The sequence below is a fragment of the Orycteropus afer genome, unplaced genomic scaffold (assembly GCF_000298275.1).
Source record: "Orycteropus afer afer isolate SDZICR_OR568_19922 unplaced genomic scaffold, OryAfe1.0 scaffold00199, whole genome shotgun sequence".
Classification (NCBI taxonomy): domain Eukaryota; kingdom Metazoa; phylum Chordata; class Mammalia; order Tubulidentata; family Orycteropodidae; genus Orycteropus; species Orycteropus afer.
Window position 1 is genome coordinate 4,195,258 of NW_006921786.1, and position 18,593 is coordinate 4,213,850.

Consider the following 18,593-nt stretch of genomic DNA (forward strand, 5'->3'; position numbering starts at 1 on the left):
ATTTGGTACATTGCCCTTCTCTTCACCCAAATCAATACTTATCTCTATCTATCTAACAGTGTTCCTTCCCCTCCCCTCCCACCCCTGGTAACCAACAAAGAAAATTTCCTTCTATAGATAAACCTTTCCTTATTAACTTTTACAATAACAGACTAATACAATATTTGTCCTTTTGTGACCTGTATGCTTTTAAGTAGAAGAGGTAAATGTGTTTTATTGTTCTTTAGTAATAGATTCTAGTGAACCTGTTGATGGTATCTTTAGATTGAAAAATGATGTGTGTTTTATGGGTGGACGTGTTACTCAATCTTTGTGAGAGGCATTCTCTGAGAGTATTCTAAAGAAAAAGACAAAGAAATAGAATAATTAAAGAAAATGTAAGTAAAATCTTACTGTGTCAAATATGATTTACAAAGAAGCATTCTGTGAGTCCGTGACATTTTTGAATGTTCTAACAGATGGTCCTGTTGTAAGTGATATTACTAATCTCAATATTCATCAAAATACGTTTTTTCCCTATATATAAGTATACTTACATTTTAAGTGTTGACAGTAGAAAAGAGATAGGAAACTGAATTTTATTATAGTTTTATCACTAATTAGCTGTGTTTTTCTAGTCAAACTATCTTACTTTAGCAGATACTAATTTCTTATGTAAACGACACAAGTCAAACATGAGGATAAGGAGATCAGTGGATAGAAAATCTCCAGGGATGTAAATTAGTAGCAGCATAAAAAAATATTTTAAGATAATTTTTGTCACCATCTTGATAGTTGTTTTTCACTTTCATAAGGTACTTGTTTGTAGTCCTTGTTCATATATGTGTATCATAGTGTCCGCTTATATTCTGTATTTTCCACTTAATAATAATTCAGTACTTCTTATGAACTGTGTAGATTTAAAATTTTTTTTTCCAGATAATCCCTTTAACAATCTCCCATTCTCTTTTGTGAAATATCTCAGTGTTTTCTAGCTTTGTTTCTTGTTATTGTTGTTCTTTTCCTTTTTGTAATTTATGGAACATTTGTTTAAGAAGGTAGATTCCCAGTCATGGGATGACATTATCAAAAGATATGAAAACATTTATTTCTTTTGTTTTATTGTCAAACCGCTTTCACATAGGTTTAAAACAGTTAATGCAGAGATCAGTGTTTAAATTATTTATGATAGCCAGCATCCATTCATTTAGGAAATATTTGTTGAGTTCCTGTCTTTCAGTAGGGAAGACAGGTGACAAATAATGCATTATGTTTTAATTTTTATTTTATTTTAGACAGTGATAAGCACAGTGCAAAATAGAGCAAGACAAGGGAATGCTTAGAAGGAATGTGTTGCAATTTTAGATAGATTAGGTTAGGCTCATTGAAAAGGTAGCATTTGAACAAGGACTGGAAGCATTGGGTTTGCTTTAAGTATTTTTCCTTTACTGTTCCCCTTAATTTAAGAAGATTATTTGGTATCTCAAGATTACTGTTGTCTATTTTCTTTTCATGATAATAGCTATTATCCACATATTTCCTCCTTTCATGTCCAATTATGGCAAAATTTGAATTGAAAAAAGCACAGAAACTTTCTGTGAAAAGTTTCTTTCTGTGTCCATGTTCTTACAATTCAGAGGGGGACACATTGACTTTAAATTTTTTAAGTTTGTATTTAAACATGAGGAGAATTTTGTGCTGATGGCTTTCATAAGAAAAAAGATCATTACCAATTTGAGATTATAAGAAAAAAAAGAATAAGATTGTTTCCTGTTTTATGTAAAGGTAAGGTGGTACTTAATGATAGTAGAGATTTATAATAATATATTTATTATTTTATAGGGTGACTGTTGGATCTGTATGGAACTCATGTCTACCTCGTTTGATAAGTTTTACAAATATGTATATAGTGTATTAGATGATGTAATTCCAGAAGAAATTTTAGGAAAAATCACTTTAGCAGTAAGTACCTGTTTTTATTACTTGTGCTTCAAAATTATGCTAAATTATTCATTCTATATAAAATTATATGAGGATAGTGCTGTGGTTTTGAGTACATATACTGAATGTCCTTCACCGAATGTTACTGACCTTCTTGGAAAACCATTCGTAGAAGGGAAGGGGAGTAAGTCACTTCTGTGGGATAATTAACACAGTTGGTCATAAGAGCACTAATACTGATAATGTTCATTTTATTTGCAACACAAAGAATCGAAACAGACTGTACTATAAATAAGATTAAAAAAAAATTTTCTATTTTTTTCTTGTTGCTCTTGAGTATCTTCAAATAAGCTATAATAACACAGTTATCCCAGATAAATCAAAATAGTAGTATTTTCCTTGTAGTGCCTTAATTGAAGCTTTTAGATAAATACATTTCCTGCAATTTAAAACGTGGGCTGTCTAGTCTAAACTGTTTAAATTGGTGACTAGAAATTTCAGGAAGCAGGGTCGCTACTAATTTGGTCAGTTCACTTTTACTAACATTCCTAAAGGAAAAGAAGCACTCTTTTGCTTATGTGTTTATGATTTTGAAAGTGAACACAAGTTTGAAAGTAATCACAAGATTACTTTTTTTTTGCTCTGAATCTTTTCATTGACAGAAGTTGCATATAATTTTTTTTTTTTTAAAGGAGAAGGTCTATTTTTCTTTAATTAGGGCAAAATTAATAATAATTCTCAGGAATCCCTGAGATTCTGAGTTGATGGCATAGCCTGAATTAGTTGATATGTAAACTAAATCTCATAGGAAGCTATAAAATGCATATTCTGATTGCAGGTTATTTCCTGTTTCTTCCTTCCCTGGGTCTTCTACCTCCAGTATATAGTCTACCTGCCAATTGCCAATTAATTCAGTTTGTTATTTAAAGCTTAGTAAGACTGGTTATAGGAGCTCTGGTGGCATAGTGCCTCAGGCACTTGACTACTAACCAGAAGGCTGGAAGTTCAAACCTACCAGCCACTCCTGCGTCGGAAGGTTGGGCAATCTACTTTCATAGTGATACTGCCTTGGAAACCCAAGGAGGGGTTGCTATGAGTCGAGTACGACTCAATGGCAAACAACAACAACAATAACAAGACTGGTTATAATTATCAACAGTTTCTGAATTGTATTTTAGTTGCAAGAGATGTGTGCATTTTAAATGTGTGCATGTGCATGTTTATATAAGTGGAATGTTTTTAATTGGATTAAACTGTAGTCACTGAATTATGGTTTAAGATTTATAAGTCTCATGTTAATATTGTAAGTCACTTTGCTGAATTAATTCTTAAATTTACATATTTTATGAGTTAAACTTTAAGGTATATTTTTTCATATAATTTTCTGAAATGAAGCTGAATTATACCAGAAAATTAATTTTATGTTGATCAGTGTAGCTATCCCCAATATTAAACCTGCTAATATTTTAGAACTTGTTCTTATTCATAGTAATTATAAAGTAACAATAAGAGAATAATGATAATAGCTAGTGTATATTGCTTATTTGTGCCAGACCAAGATTTTGTGACATTTAACCTTCATAGCAACTTTCTATGATGAATACTGTAACTCCTTTTTACAAATGATAAATCTGAAGCATGTGAGGTTAAGTAATTAATTTCTTTTGAAATTCATACATTTGTAAGTGGTAAATGATTTACGCCTAGGCGGTCTGATCCCAGACCCCATAACCTTGATATTCCAGGGTGATGAAGTTGGAAAACAAAGATAAAATTATTTTATTATATATTGCATTACGTATAAGCATATATTAATAATTTATTACATATTTCCCTGTGTTTCTTGACTTGGTGATCACCCTAAATATTAAGCACAACATTTAAAATTGCTTTATGTTAAATCTAGTGATCTTTCTTCTTGCTACTTAATAACACAAGCATGCTGTGTTTGTATGTTTCAAACCACAAATGTTACATTGTGTGTTCTACCTTTCTAATACCTTTGGATAGCAGCTAGCCTATCAGTTACTTCTCTTTTAGTTTGAGGCTGTGGAAACTTCATTCAGGTCTTTTCCCTCCGTTCCTGAAGAAATCTCTGATTTCCAATCATAAGCAGTGATCAAGCAGGACAAATTCTGGATTAATCTGTGATACTGTCAAATGGCTAAGCAAAGAGACTCTGGGTCTGCAAAAATTACTTTCAAGGTTTAGCATCCTTTGAAGGTGAATGATTGTGAGTAACTGATGATTTGGAATAACTTACTAAGTTACTTTGATAATGGAGGAAGCTCATTGTTCTTTCTTGTACTAAATATTTTTATTCTCAAAAAGGTTGCAGGTACAAGAAACATAACTTTTTAATAACTTATGAAACAAATTGTAAGGCACTTTTTTTTTTTTAAGCTTAGTTGCCATTTAAAGGGAACTAAATTTTTAGATCACTATTTTAGCATCTTCAGTTAGCATAAAGCATAAAGAATGATGAACAAAATATTAAAATACTAACCTTAAAAACCAATGAAGGTCTAATTGTGCATTACTTATGATAAACTGTTGTGCTGTTTGACTAAAAAGAAAATGATCATTTATTCCAAATCTGCTTTTTCTCCCTAGACTGTGAAAGCACTAAACCACTTAAAAGAAAACTTGAAAATCATTCACAGAGGTAGGTATGGATAGTTTTTTGTAGAAGAGAAATTAGACTAAAATTGATAATTGTAATATCATGATACAAACTTTGCTTAAGTTCTACTTTTTAAAAATACTGATTTTTCTAGCAAAAAATACCTTATGTACCCCAAAACCTTATTACTAATTTAGAGTTTTTCCCTCTTTGGGATACTTTAGATTTCAGCCTAATTTATTAGCATTTCAGGCTTAGAAATTGAAATAGATTTTGCTGTAGGTTTTTATTGCTCTTAGTTGAAAAATAATTATTCATTTGCCTAATAGATAATTAATATCTCTTTTTGTATAAATAAGGCATCAAAATGGTCTTGTGGACAACGAAGAATGAGGAATAGAGCCCTAGAGCATTTTAAAGACATGTAGCTATCACTATCAGTTATTTCTTTTTTACCGTAGAGAATGTTTCTGTAAATTGAAAGAGATATTTTAATTGGTGCTATACATTTAAATTCCCATAAAAATGTTTTATTTGTGCAAACAGTGATCTTGCCCTTATTAGAAACAGACCCAGATTTAAACATTTGATGTAGATTTGTTGAAGAGCAAGTTTAGAAAAACAATAATGCCTTGAGAATCTTAAATTTAATTCAATAATTGCATTAAATGTTTGCTCTGTTCATTACTGTGCTAGACTCAGGACATTGAGGTGTGGTGGCTTTGGAGAAGTGTACAGGGTCATCACCCTCAATAAATTTGTAGTGGAAAATTTTAATATAATATGTGACAATGTGTGATTCAGCTTGATAATGAATGGGATAGAAAGTAAAAGGTCATATTCAGAAAAATGAGAAATCTTGAATTAGGGAACGTAGTGTCTGGTGGTTTAAGAAATTAATAATTAGTTATTTATACATAATTGGGCATTTACCTAAGTTACCTTGTTAGGGGTATATATTGTGCCACTGAAACTAGTTAACCTCCAGTATTAGAACATTTCACTTAATTTTGCCTTTTTCTTTTTTAAAAAAACTAAGTTTATATTGCTGCAAGCTTTTCATATAAACAGTATTCACACCTTATTTTTTTTAACCTTTCCCCTCACCTAAGTTAATATTTCCTGTCACCCAAGTCTGTACCCTCTAGTTAGTGGTTTACCTCCCTTTCCCACCCCCCTTATAATCATCAAATACTACTTTTTTTATGAAACCCATTTCTTGACCTTTTACAATAGTGGTCTCATACAATATTTGTCCTTTTGTGGTTGACTAATTTCATACCTAGGAGCTCTGGTAGCATAGTGGCTAAAGCACTTGACTGCTAACCAGAAGGCTGGCGGTTCAAACCCACCAGCCACTCCTCAGAAGGAAGGTTGGGCAATCCTACTTCCGTAGTGATACTGCCTCGGAAACCCAAGGAGGGGTCGCTATGAGTCGGGGCCGACTCGACGGCACATAACAACAACACAACAACAATTTCATACCACATAGTGGCCTCTAAGCTTGTCTGTTTTGACTTGTTTCACAGATTTCATCATTGTTCTTTAACGTTGCATAATATTCCATTATGTGTATATCTCATAGTTTGTTGATCTTTTCTCGATTAGCAAACGTTTATGTTATTTCCACCTTTTTGCTATTGTGAATTGTTCTGGGATAAACATGGGTGTGCATGTATCTGTCAGTGTCGTGGCTCTTCTTTTTCTGTGATACATACCTCACAGTGGATTGCTGGATCACATGGTATTTCTATTTCCAGCTTCTTAAAGAAGCGCCATACTGTTTTCCACAGTGGTTGCACCATTTCACAGCCCCACCAGCAGTATATGAGGGTTCTAGTCTCTCCATACCCTTGCCAGCATTTTTTGTTTTCTAATCTTTTGAACTTTGGTATTAGTGCTAGGATGAGATGGTATCTCACTGTTGTTTTAATTTGCATTTTTCTAATGGCTAATGGTAGTGAGCATTTCTTCATGTGTTTGTTAGCTGCCTGAATGTCTTCTTTGATTAAGTATCTGTTCATGTCTTCTGTCCATTTTTAACTTGGATTATTTGCCTTTTTGCTGTTAAACTGTTGAAGTTTTTTTAAAAAGTTTTTAGAGATTAGAGCCTGTCGTGCCGATTTTGTTTTCTCAGTCTGTGGCTTCTCTTTTTATTCTTTTGGTAAAATCTTTTAATGCACCTAGTGTCTAATTGTTAGGAGGTCCCAGTCATCTATTGTCTTCTAGTGTTTGTGCATTTTCAATTGTATTTGATAGTGTATTATGCTATGAATCAGGTCTCCTAAGTTTGTCCATATTTTTTCTTTGATGGTCTTTATGGTTTTATGTTTTATTTTCAGGTTTTTGATCCAACTTGAGTTTCTTTTTGTATATGGTGTGACATAAAAGTCCTGTTTTATTTTTCTGCAAATTTTATTTTTCTGCAAATCTCACTTTGCCAGCATTATGCCTTTTTCTTTATTTGTGGAAGTCTGACTTAATGCTTGTTAAGAATAACATATTTTATTCTTCTTGTAGTGTATCTTGCTTTTGTCTTAGACTTTTTCTGCCTCTTTTGAATGTGTTTTGCAATTGTGAGAGTATTACTTTTAGGGCATTTGACCTTAAGGATACTAATTAATCACAATGAAGCACCAACCTGGGAGTAGTTAAATAAAAGAAATTGTCTTTAAAGTTAACTGTGGTTTTTCTGTTGTTAAATAAATGATGAATTTATAAGTCTTTTTATCAATTAAGATCAGTAAGCTTTTTATGCTGCTACGTCAGCAAATGAAAGTCCAAAGAACTTTACTCCATTCATATCATTAAGATTGACTCAGCTTTTAGGAGGCAGTTCTTCTCTGGTTATATTTTTTAATTACAAGTAACAGAAAATCCTGTTAACTTGATTAAATTTTAAGGAAATTTTTACATGTCATAATAAGTCCAGAGATAGGTCAGCTCCAAGCATAATATGATCATGGTTCAAACTCCATTCATTTGCTTTTGTCTTTTGTACTGTGTTACTGCCATTTTGGGGTTAGTAACTACTACAGCAGTCCAAAGTGTTACATCTAGACATGACAACCTCCTGAAAAGGAGCCTACATCTCTGTGTGTAAAACGTAGGAAGCTTTTCCTGCATGTCTCTAATGTTTTCTGTGTTGTTGATCTATTAGAGTGACAGTGAAATGGGTAGTGGGAGTAGGATAGGAATAGAGAATTAGTGAGCAAAGATGGAGAATTGGCCAGATAGCTGATGGACCTATACAGTGAGAAATTTTATTACCAGTGAGGTAAAGGTGTTAGAAATGATAATCTAGGGAGTAATTTGGCTGAAATATAAGACCTACACCACGCATCTGTCAGTTTGTCATACTGTGGTGGCTTGCATTTTCTATTTTAAAAAAGTAGAAGCTATGCCACTGGTATTTCAAATACCAGCAGGGTCACCCATGGTATACAAATTTTAGTGGAGCTTCCAAACTAAGACGGACTGGGAAGAAAGATGGGGCCATCCACTTTTGAAAAAATTGGCCATTGAAAACCTTAGGAATAGCAGTGAAACAGTGTCTGATATAGTGTGAGAAGATGAACCCCTCAGGTTGGAAGGCACTAAAAATATGACTAGGGAAGAGCTACTTCTTCAAAATAGAGTTGACTTTAGTGATGTTGATGGAGTAAAGCTTTCCAGACTTTCCTTTGCTTGTGGGACATGACTCAAAATAGGAAGAAACAGCCCCAAACATTCATTAATAATTGGAATGTGGAATGTACAAAGTATGAATCTAGGAATATTGGAAGTTGTCAAAAACGAAATGGAATGGATAAAGATCAGTCCTAGGCTTTAGCAACCTGAAATGGACTAGTATTGACCATTTTGAATCCGACAATTATATGATCCACTATGCTGAGAATGACAAATTGAAGAGGAATGGCATTGCATTCATTGTCTAAAAGAATATTTCAAGGTCTATTCTGAAGTACAGTGCTGTCAGTGATAGGATAATATCCATACATCAAAAAGGAAGACCAGTTAATACTACTGTATTTCACGTTTATACGTAATCGCTAAAGCCAAAGATAAAGAAATTCAAGATTTTTACCAACTTGTGCAGTCTGAAATTGTCCAAACATACATCAAAGCACATTGATAATTACTGGTGACTGAAACGTGAAAGTTGGAAACAAAGAAGAAGCATTGGTAGTGGGAACATATGACCTTGACAATAGAAATCACACCAGAGATTGCATGATAGAATTTTGCAAGAGTAATGACTAATTCATTGCAAATACATTTTTTCTCAACAACATAAAAGGTGTCTATGCATGTGGAACTCACCAGATGAAATACACAGGAATCACATCAACTACAAAGTAGAAGCTCAATGTTCTCAGTCAGAAGAAGGCCAGGAGCTGACCAAAAATTGCCCATATGCTAGTTTAAGTTGAAACTGAAAAAACTTAAAACAAGTCCATGAGAGAAAAATAAGACCTTGACTGTATCCCACCTGAATTTAGAATAGATTTGATGAATCTGAAGAATAGATTTGATGCATTAAACATCAAAGACTGAAGAGGAGACAAATTATGGGATGACATTAAGGACATCATTCATGAAGAAGATAAATGGTCATTAAAAAGACAGGAAAGAAAGGACTAAAATGATGTCACAAGAGACTTTGAAACTTGCTCTTGAACAGATGGTAGCTAAAGCAAATGGAAGAAATGATGAAGTAAGACAGCTGAACAGAAGATTTCCAAGGGCAGCTTGAGAAGAGATAGTAAAGTATTATAATGAAATGTTCAGAGGCCTGGAGTTGGAAAATCAAAGGGGAGAACATGCTCAGAATTTCTCAAGCTGAAAGAACTAAAGAAAAAAATGCAAGCCTCTATTGCAGCAGTACATTGATAGGGAGCTTCCAGAAATTCAAGCTGGATTCAGAAAAAGGGAACAAAGAATATCATAGGTTATGTCAGATAGATCTTGGTTGAAAGTAGAAAATACAGGAACGATGTTTACATTTGTTTTATTGACAATATAAAGGCATTCAACTGTTTGGATTATAATAAAGTATGGATAACATTGTGAAGAATGGGAATTCCAAACACTAACTTGTGCTCATGAGGAACTGCATAATCGGGAGGTAGTGGTTCAAATAGAACAAGGGGATATTGCATAGTTTAAAATCAGGAAAGGTGTGCATTAGAGTTGTATCCTTGTACCATATTTATTCAATCTTTACGCTGAACAGTAATCTAGGAAGCTGGACTATATGAAGAACAATGCAGCATCAAGATTGAAGGAAGCCTACCTGTGATATGCAGATGAGACAACTTTGTTTTCTTCAATGTAGATAATACCTCACCATAAAGAAAACAAAAATCCTCACAACTAGACCAATAAACAATATCCTAATTAATGAAGAAAAGATTGAAGTTTTTGGAATTTCATTTTTCTTGAATCTACAATCAGCATCCATGGAAGCAGCAGTCAAGAAATCAGATGGTGTATTGCACTGGACAAATATGCTTCAAAAACCCTCTTTAAAGTGTTAAGGAACAAAGATATCACTTGAAGACTAAGGTGTGGTTGACCCAAGCAGTTGTGTCTTCTACAGCCTCATATGCATGTGAAAGCTGGATCCTGAATAAGGAAGACCACAAAAGAATTGATGCATTTTATTCATGGTGTTGGTGAAGAATATTGAATATACTTTGGACTTCTAGGAAAACAAATGTATCTGTCTTGGAAGAAGTACAGCTGGAATACTCCTTAGAAACCACAGTGGCTAGACTTTGTCTATCATACTTTGGTCATGTTATCAGGAGGGATCAGTCCCTGGAGAAGGATATCATACTTGGTAAAGTAGAAGGCCAGCAACAAAGGGGAAAACCTTGAACTAGATGGATTGACACAGTCGATGCCACAATGGGCTCAGGAATAAATTGTGAGGGTAGTGTAGGGCTGGGCAGTGTTTTGCTGTGTTGTACATATAGTTGAAACTGCCTTGATGGCACCTACTGACAACAACATGAGACCTAAAGAACTAAATGGAAAGCATTTGGCTTTCTCACCTTTGAAGAAAAGCCCACCCACTCTGGGAATGGTATAGAAAAATCTGTCAAGAAGGGATTGGTTTGGAGAAACTAGCTGAAGCCATCTAAGATCAGAAAAAATCTCTCAATTAGTTTTCAGAAATAATTTGTTCTTCATTTATTGAGTACAAGTATTGTTTGGATACTTTATTAGGTATTTTAATCTTCATAACTCTATGAAATTGGAATTATTCCATTGTGTTGCTGAGGAAACTGTGGTTGCTAAGAAGTTAGAAGTGAGAATGGCCAGAGTTTGTCTCTTACATTTTGGTTATGTTATCCGAAGGGACTAGTCCCTGGAGAAGGATATCATGCTCAGTAAAGAAGAGCATCTGCGAAAAAGGGGAAGAACCTCAAAGAGATGGCTTGGCATTGTTGCTGCAATGATGGGCTCAAGCATAGCAACAATTGTGAGGATGGCACAGACTGGGCAATGTTTTGTTCGGTTGTGCATATGGTCTCCAAGAGTCAGCATTGACTTGAGGGCATCTAACAGCAAGAGAAGTAGCTTGCCCCAGTCACATTGAAAGTCAGACTCAGATTTTGAACCTTTGATCCTCTAATCCCAATGCTTATGTAGTTTTTTGAATACTTCCAGAGTTATATAAGGGTCTACTGTAATTAAATTGTGTGTTTCTAATTTGTATACTTTGCACTTAGTTTTGTAGCCTCTACACTTACTATAAAGTAATTTAGTATACTTTGATAGCTGAACTTCATATTCCTCATATTGACTGTTAAGTAATGAATTTTAAACAAGTAAATGAATGCAGCCTTTTGATGAAAATATCTTACAATGTCTTAATTTATGATGATGCATTTTTCCATATCTAGTTTTTAAGCATAAGCATTCAGAAAATTGTTTTCTTCTTATGTCCAGTAGAGAAAAAACATAGTTTTATTTATGTTTTACAAATATGAAAATGTTAAAAAGAAAAATCAACCTTCATATTTTCTGGATTATTAAGATATTGCTAGTGAAATACCATTGTTGTGTTATATTTACAGAATTCTCATCATTAAAGTTGCAAGTTCAAAACATAATAGTGATTGCGTATGATAAAGGAAGATGTAATGCTTCTTCTTAGATGTCTGAGTTTGAAGAACTTGACCACTTATGTAGTTGAAGGTGTTTCATTATTTTTGCTTAAAGTATTTTAGAATGTAACTCATTTGATTGATTACATGTATATTGAATATCTCTCTCTCTCACAGATATCAAACCTTCCAATATTCTTCTGGACAGAAGTGGAAATATTAAACTCTGTGACTTTGGCATCAGTGGACAGCTTGTGGACTCCATTGCCAAGACAAGAGATGCTGGGTGTAGGCCATACATGGCAGTAAGTGAAAAGCCTGAACTTTCTTGCTTTGATAGTCATTGTACAGAAATCCTATGGCCTTCAGTGCTGTATTTCCAAGCAGTTGGTCATTGGTCAACACAGTTTCACTATATCTGTTCTAGTTACCTAGTGCTGTTCTAACAGAATATACCACAAATGGGATGGCTTTAACAAACAGGAGTTTATTCTTATAATTTTTGGAGGCTGGAAGTCTGAGTTCCAAGTGCCACACTCTAGGGACTGTGTGAAAGCCCCCCCGACCTTGGGCTTCCTCTCATCTCTTGCGTCACTCAGGCTGCTGTTGGATTCTGAGGCTAACAAGCCCAAGGTCAACAAATAAAATGGCACAGTCCTGATGTTACCAAAGAGCATGGCAGGCCATTGATTCAAGTTCATTGAAAGTCTTAAGATCAGCAGAGCATGGCAGGCTGCTGAACTACGACAGCTAAATGCAGGGTTCAAGTGTGCCATAAGCTAGAGACCATTCTCAAAGCTGCTACTTATTTATGGGAAGCAGACCACATCCCTAAAGCAGCTACTCAGCTTGTGGTTGATCCCACCATGAGTTGATTGCCAGTGTTCATCATGGGAAGTAAGTACCACCAGCTGCCCAGCCACTCAACCGGGCCTAGCCATGTTGACACACAACTTAACTACTACACCATCCTAGGATATTTCCCTCTCTCCTAAAGGCCAACTTCAAGTTCCAGCTTGTCCATGATATTTTGCTCAGTTATCCTGGTGAATTCCTGTGGCCTTCACTTTCTTTCTCTATTCCTCTTACTTGGCACTTCCCATTTGTCATCTTCTCTGATTATTACTATCAATATTTTTATTACTATATTCAACCCATCTCATTAACTAGGTGGTAAATTCTCAGAAGGCTTCTTTGTGTTGCTAGCACCTGTTGTATGCTCTCTGGACTATAGTAGATACCAGGACATGTTGTTACTGTGTCTTAGGCCACAGTGAGTGATACTACTTCTAGTTAAAGAAGAATGAGAAGGCTTGAGTTCCTTGTAGAACTCAGTATGTTTTATAAAGCTGAAGCTATGTTTTGAATGTTGTTAGTCCCCTCTTTAGAGGTAGACTTGGAAACACTAATAAATGCAAGAGTGGAAAAAAAAAAAATCAAACTCACTGCCGTCGAGTTGGATCCTACTCATAGCAACCCTTCTTTGGGATTCTGTAGCAGTATCACTAGGGAAGTAGATTGCCCAGTCTTCCTTCCGAGGAGAGTGGCTGGTGTGTTTGAACCTCCAGCCTTCTGGTTAGCAGTCAAATGCCTTAGGTAGTATGCTACCAGAGCTCCTAATAAATGCAAGAGTAGAGACATCAGATATTTCCTAAAGTCTCATTTCCTTTAGGGAGGTAGACTTGCAGTGTCTTCCCACATATATCATATTCATCTTACCCTGATACACTTTCCTTCTGTCTGGATATTGATCTGTTATGAATTGGAAATTGAGTATCTGTATTTTAAACCATTTTTCCTAGTTGTTGGTGTCCTTGCATTAATGTCATTCTTCTTTGGTGACCAGCATATTTCTCTAAATGGTAATATATAAGGTTTGCAGTTGTGAGGCATTCCTGTCAGCAGTTTCTGTTTCAGTCTTTATAGACTCTTTTGTACTATAGATTAGCTTAATATAGAAGAAAATTTTTGTCTACTTTCATGTGTTAGATTCTTGTTTGATTTCTATGTTTTCAAACCTTATTCTGAAAGCAAATAGAAAAGTAAGAAAAATCATAGACTACATGTTATACAGCTTTTCTATCCTGTTTAAGGAGCTCTGGGCTTACTACTACCCCAGATTTCACATTTATTTTAAAAACTTGAATAGATTTTATTTTCTGCATCATTTGAAAGTAAATTTTATGTTAACAATTCTTTCTCTTCTTATTGATCTATCTGCCATTCATTGTAAAGAGTGTAAGCCACAGTGTTCCATGTATTATATATACATTTTCTTTTGCCTGCTTATATTCTGGTTGTTGTACTTTAAAATATCCAGTTATTGACCGTATTTTATAAGTGTTACATTTTCAACATTCCTTTTCAATTTGTTTTATATTTTTACATGTCATTTACTACAAATGGGTATGGAATAGGTGTGCATATGTGTGTGCATTTATGCAAAAAGAGACCTTTGTTTAAAGTTTTGCTTTGAGGATTTTCAGTGGCCAGACTCTTGGGGTGATTTGGAAGATCATCATGGTATTTAGACATAGTGGAACAATGTGTTCAAAGGCCAAGAAATATGAAAATTTAGCCATAGAGCATTTGGAAACCCTGTAATTTACACAATTAATGATGTTCTGAGAATTAAATGTAAACTGTTACCTATGCTTTTTTGGCTTGTTTCTGTACAAAGGTTGACTGAGTGGTTTTACTGGGAAACATTGGCTAAGAATTATATATTGATTTATGCAGGCTTTAAAAAACACAATTGTAGGTCAGATAGAATTGATTGTTCACTTTGAATTCAAGTAACTTTTAAAGGAAGAAGTAGACTTTCTTACTATTACCTTGTAGAAGAAAGGTCTACAGGCCCAGGAGGTACTAGGATATTCTTTTCCTGCTAACTGTTAGCTTTGGAATAACCAGGCAGATAATAAACTGTCTGCTTCTAATCTATACTGGATTAAATGAAGTGCTTATGTTCATATAGACTTCTCAGGCCTATTTACATGGATGTGTATATATCAGCATAAATTTGAAAGCCTCTAAGTAGCTTGAAAGAAGCACCGGTGGTATAATGGTTAAGCACTTGGCTACTTACCAAAATGTTCACAGTTCAAACCTACCAGCCACTCCATGGTAGAAAGGCGTGGCAGTCAGTTTTGATAATTATTTTTTTTTCAAACATTTTGTTGTGATTTGAGTGAAAATTTACAGAGCAAATTGATTTTTCCATCCCACTGTTGATACGTGTTTTGTTTCGCAACAATGGATGCCGTCCCCACCAAATAAAAGCACGCTTCCCAGTTCCTCCCTATCTTTACCATTTCCATTTGTCCTTTCCTATCCATTCCTGCCTTCTGAGCTGTAACTCTGGGCAGATGATGCCCTTTTTATCTCATATGGTTGATTGTTCTAAGGAGTGCATAATTCCTTGGAGTTATTTTTCACCCCATACACTTATCTATTAATTGGCTGAAAGTTGAGCCATGGGAGACTTCAGTTCCAAGCTTGAAGAGTTTTGGGAGTCCCACCTGTCTCTATCAGACCAGTAAGCATGGTCTTCTTTTTATGATTTTGAGTTTTGTTCCACATTTTTCTCCCACTCTTTTCAGAATCTCCTAATGTGATCCCTTTCAGAGTGGTTGACAGTGGTAGTTGAGCACCACCAACCACCATTAGTTCTTTTGGTCTCGGGGCTGCGGAGGATGAGGTTAGGAGGGTCCACTTGTGTCTTGGACTTTTCATCACTGTTCTTTGCTTCAGATGGGGAGAGACCAATAGTTGTACCTTAGATGGCTGCTCACAAGCTTTTAAGACCCTAATCACTACTCACCAAAGTAGAATGTAGACCATTGTCTGTAGGAACTGTGTTATACCAGTTGCCCTTAATGTCCTCCATGACTCTACTCCTTAACCTTCTCATTCCCTCAAGGTGTTTGGTTTTGGCTATGAAGTTTTCATAAGTTTGTCCCCCTGTTAGCTCTGTTATATACAAACATGGATATTTTTACAGCACACCTAATACATATGTAGAAATATTGTCTGCCAAACCTATATATGGTTATGAGTATAGTCGCATTTGCCTACCCAAACTTGATCACATTGTCTGTACATCTGTATATCCACTTGTAGATTAATGTTTGTTATTATCGATAATACAGGATTGTATATGTAATAGTATTTACCTTTGTTGTCTGTAACTCTTGTGCATCTCTCTGTGTTCTTTTCTTTAGTAATAGTGTGTGGTCACCAACTTTTTGTATATTGCCTTTCCCTTTACACAGATTAATACATGTCTCTTATCTAGTTAGTAATTTTTTCTCCCCTTCTCTCTTCTTTTTGGTAACCATCTAAGAATGTTGCTTTCCATGTGTGAACTTTTCCTTGACTTTCTGTAATGGTGGATGCACACAATATTTGTCCTTTTGTGATTGACTTATTTTACTCAATGTAATGTCCGCCCAGTTCATCCACATTTTTGAGTTGTTTTCTCAGATTCTTCATTATTCTGTAACATAATATAGTATTCCATACATTGTGTGTATGTACCTTATTTTGTTATGCATTCATCTGTTGATGGTCACTTACGTTGTTTCCATTTCTTTGCTATTGTGAAGAGTATTGCAGTTAATATGTGTGTGCATATATGTATCTCAGCTCTGCAAAAATGTGTCCCAACTCTCACTTCTTTAGGATGTATACTTAGCAGTAGGATTGCTGGATCAAATGGTATTTCTATTTCCAACTTTTTAAGGATGTGCTGTACCATTTTCCATAGAGCTTGCTCCACATAACCACAGTGTATGAGCATTCAATTTCTACACACTCTTACCAACATTTGTTGTTTTCTGTCTTGTTGTACTATGCTATTATTGCTCGGCTGAGATGGTATCTCATTTCTGTTTGGATTGGCCGGCAACAAATTGGAACAGCTAAGGGAGCTCTGGTAGCATAGTGGCTAAGACACTTGCCTGCTAACCAGATGGCTGGCGGTTCAAACTCACCAGCCACTCCTCGGAAGGAAGGTTGGGCAATCCTACTTCTGTAGTGATACTGCCTCGGAAACCCAAGGAGGGGTCGCTATGAGTCGGGGCCGACTCGACGGCACACAACAACAACAACAACAAGGGAGATCAGGAAGTGAGCCAACCACAGTTTGAAACAGCTAAGGGAGACCAGGAAGTGAGCGGGTGGCCACTTGGAACAGCCAAGGGAGACCAGAAAGTGAGCGGAGCAGTTTGGAACAGCTAAGGGAGACAAATTTGTCTGTCGCTTTGTCATACTGTCATGGCTTGTGTGTTGCTGTGAGGCTGGAGGCTATGCCGTCGCTGTTTAAAGTGCCAACAGGGATAACTATGGTGGACAGGTTTCACCAGAGCTTCCAGAGTAAGACAGAACTCAGAAGAAGGAGGAGGCCATCCACTTCTCAAAGAGTTGGCCAGTGAAAACCTTATGAATAGCAGTGAAACACTGTCTAATATATTATTAGAAAACTTTATGAATAGCCCTGAAACATTTCCTGATATAGTACTGGAAAATGAGCCCCTCAGATTGGAGGGCACTCAAGATACAACTTGGGGAGAGCTGCCTCCTAAGAGTAAAACTGACCTTATGAAGTGGATAGAGAAAAGCTTTTGGGACCTCCACTGGCTGATGTGGCACGACTGAAAATGAGAATAAACAGCTGCAAATATCCATTAATAATCAGAACATGGAATATACAAAGTATGAATCTAGGAAGATTGGAAGTTGTCAAAAATGAAATGGAACGTGTAAAGATCTATATCCTAGGCATTAGTGAGTTGAAATGGACTGGTTTTGGCCATTTTAAATCAGTCATATGATCTACTATGCTGCGATGACAAATTGAAGAAGAATGGCATGGCAATCATCATCACAAAGAATGTATCAAGATCTGTCCTAAAGTACAATGCTGTCAGTGAAAGGACAATACCCATATGCCTCCAAGGAAGACCAGTTGTTACTACTACTATTCAAATTTATGCACCAACCACCAAAGCCAAAGATGAGGAAATTGAAGAGTTTTTAGCAACTTCTCCTGTGAAATTGACTGAACAGACAATCAAGATGTGTTAACTATCACTGGTAACTGGAATGTAAAAGTTGGAATCAAAGAAGAATCACTGGTGGTTGGAAAATATGCCTTGGTGATAGAAATAATGCTGGACATAGCATGATAGAATGTTGCAAGACCAACAACTTATTCATTGCAAATACATTTTTTCAACAACACAAATGATGACTATACACATGGACTTCACCAGATGGAGTACAAGGAACCAGATTGACTACATCTGTGGCAAGAGATGATGACGAAGCTCAGTATCTTCAGATAAAACAAGGCCAGGAGATGATTGTGTAACAGACCATCAACTGCACATATAGAAGTTCAAGTGGAAGTTGGAGACAGAACAAGTCCACAAGAGCAAAAGTATGACCTTGATTATATCCCTCTGAATTTAGAGACAATCTAAAGAATAGATTTGATGCATTGAACATTGGTTACTGAAAACCAGAGGAATTGTGGGATGATATCAAGAACATCATCCATGAAGAAAGCAAAAGGTCATTAAAAAGGAAAGGAAGAAAAGACCAAATGGATGTCACAAGAGACTCTGAATGGAGAGTAGCTAAGGCAGATGAAGAATCGACAGGATAAAAGAGCTGAATGGGAGATTTCAAAGAGCAGCTTGAGAAGACAAAGTCAATTATTTTAATGAAATGTGCAAAGACCCGAAGTTAGAAAACCAGAAGGGAAGAACACACTCAGCATTTCTCAAGCTGAAAGAAATGGAGAAAAATTCAATCCTCAAGTTGCAATATTGAAAGAGTCTATGGGCAACATATTGAACGATGCAGGAAACATCAAAAGAAGATGGAAGGAATACACAGAGTCACTGTACCAAAAAGAATTGGTCGAT

At 35.5% G+C, this 18,593-nt stretch overlaps 1 protein-coding gene across 1 annotated transcript in view; it reads left to right on the plus strand.

Moving 5' to 3' along the window:
* Positions 1–18,593, plus strand: part of MAP2K4 (mitogen-activated protein kinase kinase 4) — a 220,528-nt gene that overhangs the window by 163,751 nt on the left and 38,184 nt on the right. The window contains exons 6-8 of the mRNA XM_007948051.1: positions 1,822–1,941; positions 4,534–4,585; positions 11,839–11,966. Coding sequence (XP_007946242.1) covers positions 1,822–1,941; positions 4,534–4,585; positions 11,839–11,966 — 300 coding nt within the window. The remainder of the gene's footprint in view (positions 1–1,821; positions 1,942–4,533; positions 4,586–11,838; positions 11,967–18,593) is intronic.